The sequence below is a fragment of the Onychomys torridus genome, chromosome 1 (genome assembly GCF_903995425.1).
Source record: "Onychomys torridus chromosome 1, mOncTor1.1, whole genome shotgun sequence".
Lineage (NCBI taxonomy): Eukaryota > Metazoa > Chordata > Mammalia > Rodentia > Cricetidae > Onychomys > Onychomys torridus.
This window is the reverse complement of record NC_050443.1, coordinates 81,867,407-81,870,190: the sequence shown is the minus strand read 5'-3', so window position 1 is coordinate 81,870,190 and position 2,784 is coordinate 81,867,407. Positions and strand designations below refer to the sequence as shown.

At 46.3% G+C, this 2,784-nt stretch overlaps 1 protein-coding gene across 1 annotated transcript; it reads left to right on the top strand.

The window, feature by feature from the left end:
- Nucleotides 1-530: 530 nt before the first annotated feature.
- LOC118579507 (putative olfactory receptor 52P1) lies at nucleotides 531-1,585 on the top strand. The gene has a single exon (XM_036180804.1). The coding sequence runs from the start codon at nucleotides 603-605 to the stop codon at nucleotides 1,548-1,550; it is 948 nt and encodes a 315-aa protein (XP_036036697.1). The 5' UTR covers nucleotides 531-602; the 3' UTR covers nucleotides 1,551-1,585.
- Nucleotides 1,586-2,784: the final 1,199 nt, after the last annotated feature.

Genomic DNA, 2,784 nt, shown 5'->3' with positions numbered 1-2,784 from the left:
TCTTATTCCTGGTCACAACTTAAGTTTCAGTCCTTATGCACACGTAGTGATGGGCTCGGGGGCTTGAAACACTCACACAAAAAGTTCTTACCCTCCATTTACTTCCCGTCAATAATAATCTTCCCATCTTGAAAAGGAACCATATTTGAGGCTCCCATCCAATCCAACTGACCCTGTGTTATTAACATCACCTGTGTGTTGTCACGCAACCAATGAATCTGCAGGAAATAGTACTGGAGAATTTCAAAGGTTCATAGGCCGAGAAAACTGTGTAAACATCTCTAGCTCTTACTTTCACCATGGAAATGGTTCTATGTCTCTGCCCCTCAGCCCGTCCCATAGACCAGACATTATTAAATCACACAGAAGTGAGAAGAGGTCCTTTGAACCTTGCTGATACTAACCCATCTCCCACTCTGTTGTTTCCCAGGACCCTACAATCTTCACATGCCAGATGCTCTTTTGTGGAGTCTTACTCAAATGTTTCTGCTGCTGTTCATCTACAGCATAAATACGATCCCAGATGCTCCATCTCTTAAGGTTTTGTAGACACTAGAGAAAAGCAGTGAGATCTTCCACACACGCTCTTCTTTAGCCTGACCATGCAGTACACGAACCACAGCCATCAGAACCCGAGCTCCTTTCTGCTGATGGGAATTCCCGGCCTGGAGTCGTCCCACTTTTGGATTGCATTTCCTTTCTGCTCCATGTATGCCCTGGCAGTGCTTGGTAACGTGGCAGTTCTGCTGGTGGTGCACTCCGAGCCTTCGCTGCACCAGCCCATGTACCTGTTCCTATGCATGCTGTCCACCATTGACCTGGTGCTCTGCACCTCCACTGTGCCCAAGCTCCTCGCACTCTTTTGGGCGAATGCTGCTGAGATTGCCTTTGGGGCCTGTGCTGCCCAGATGTTCTTTATCCATGGCTTCTCAGCTGTAGAATCCGGTATCCTGCTGTCAATGGCCTTTGACCGCTACTTGGCCATCTGTCGGCCACTGCACTACGGGTCGTTGCTGTCCCCAGAGTCAGTGAGCAAGTTAGGGGCTGCTGCTCTGTTTCGTGGCTTAGGGCTCATGACCCCACTTACTTGCCTACTGGCAAGGCTGAGCTACTGTGGCCGAGTGGTGGCACACTCCTACTGTGAGCACATGGCTGTGGTGAAGCTGGCTTGTGGAGGCACACAACCAAACAATATATATGGTATCACAGCAGCCACATTAGTCGTAGGGACTGACTCCATTTGTATTGCCATATCCTATGCACTCATCCTTCGGGCTGTGTTGGGCCTCTCCTCCAAAGAGGCCAGGGCTAAGACCTTTGGCACTTGTGGCTCCCACCTGGGTGTCATCCTTCTCTTCTACACACCAGGGCTCTTCTCGTTCTATACACAGCGCTTTGGCCAGCATGTACCCAGACATGTCCACATCCTCTTGGCTGACCTCTACCTGGTTGTGCCACCCATGCTCAACCCCATCATCTATGGGATGAAAACCAAGCAGATCAGAGATGGAGCATTCCGACTACTGAAGAGGAGTCCTGCCCCATCATAATGCTTCAACCACACCCCCAGACCTTATGCCATTTTTCTCCAGCCCTTGGAAGTGTTTACATGACTGACTGCCAACATGCTGGGAAGGCAAAAACCCACACTCAATGATATTCTTACTTTAGAATGGAGATTTAGCATGTGTTGGAGGAAGAACCATCTGATTCTTGCGACTTGTGGTGTAGATAAGGTCACAATGCTCAGGAACATTACCTAAAGGGAGATGCAGCTTCCAAATTGATAGTGGCTTCCCTGAAAATGCCACTGTCTAACATCTCTCCTCTCTTCTGAAGGATGTTGATTTAATGAGAGAAATGTGGTTACTGACATGATAAGAACAATAATTTCCACCCACGGGTTGCTAGGTGCATTAGCTAATTCCTTTTTATTCCTGACAAATATTACATTTTGCAAATGCACCACAGCTTGACTATCTGATCTTAGACATCTGGATATTTCCCATTCTGGGCTATTAGGAAATAAAGCTGCTGTATTTCTCAACCTACAAGTGCAGTTGCTAGGACCGAGGGGAGGTGTGTGTTTAACAGAACCTGCTGAATGAATGCTTTGTTCAACATAGTTGCACCATGTTACAGCCTCATCAGTGATGTCAAGGGTTCCCAGTTGTTCTTCTCCTGCCCTTCCTTGACAGTGTCATTCTTTATTTTAATTACTCCAGTGAGTAAGCTAGAAGAAATTCATTCTCACTGGAGGGAAGTCAAAGCCATGAAGTGAACAAGGCCTCTACATCTGAGTTACCTTGTGTACCAAATCATCTTTTTTAGGGGCTGAGAAGTGTGTTCATGCTAACCATATAGCATGTTTCTGTGTGGAGACAGGGGAGTAACTGGGTATTATTTGTTTCCTAACACAATTAGCTTGGAGATCCAATTAGGATCCTCGTGGTTGCAAAATCCAACTAGGAAGGTACAGAAATCCCTCTCTCAACCCAACCCATAATAAATTGGGCCCTTCAGAAATATAATCTTGAATGTGTGTGCTAGTTACACTCTAGACGGATGAAGATGGCTTACACAGTTCCTCTGGTGAAGTGGCTTTACAAGCCTTCCCATCCTCCTGAGACATAAGTACTCCAGTCAGGTTGGCAAGGTTCACATCTTCTCCAAAGGGACAAGAAGATGATATAAATTCAAATGGATTCATAAAGAGGTATGACCCTGAAGGAAAAAATGAGAACCTGAGAAATGGAAGCTGCCAAGCTATAAAAACATCTTTCA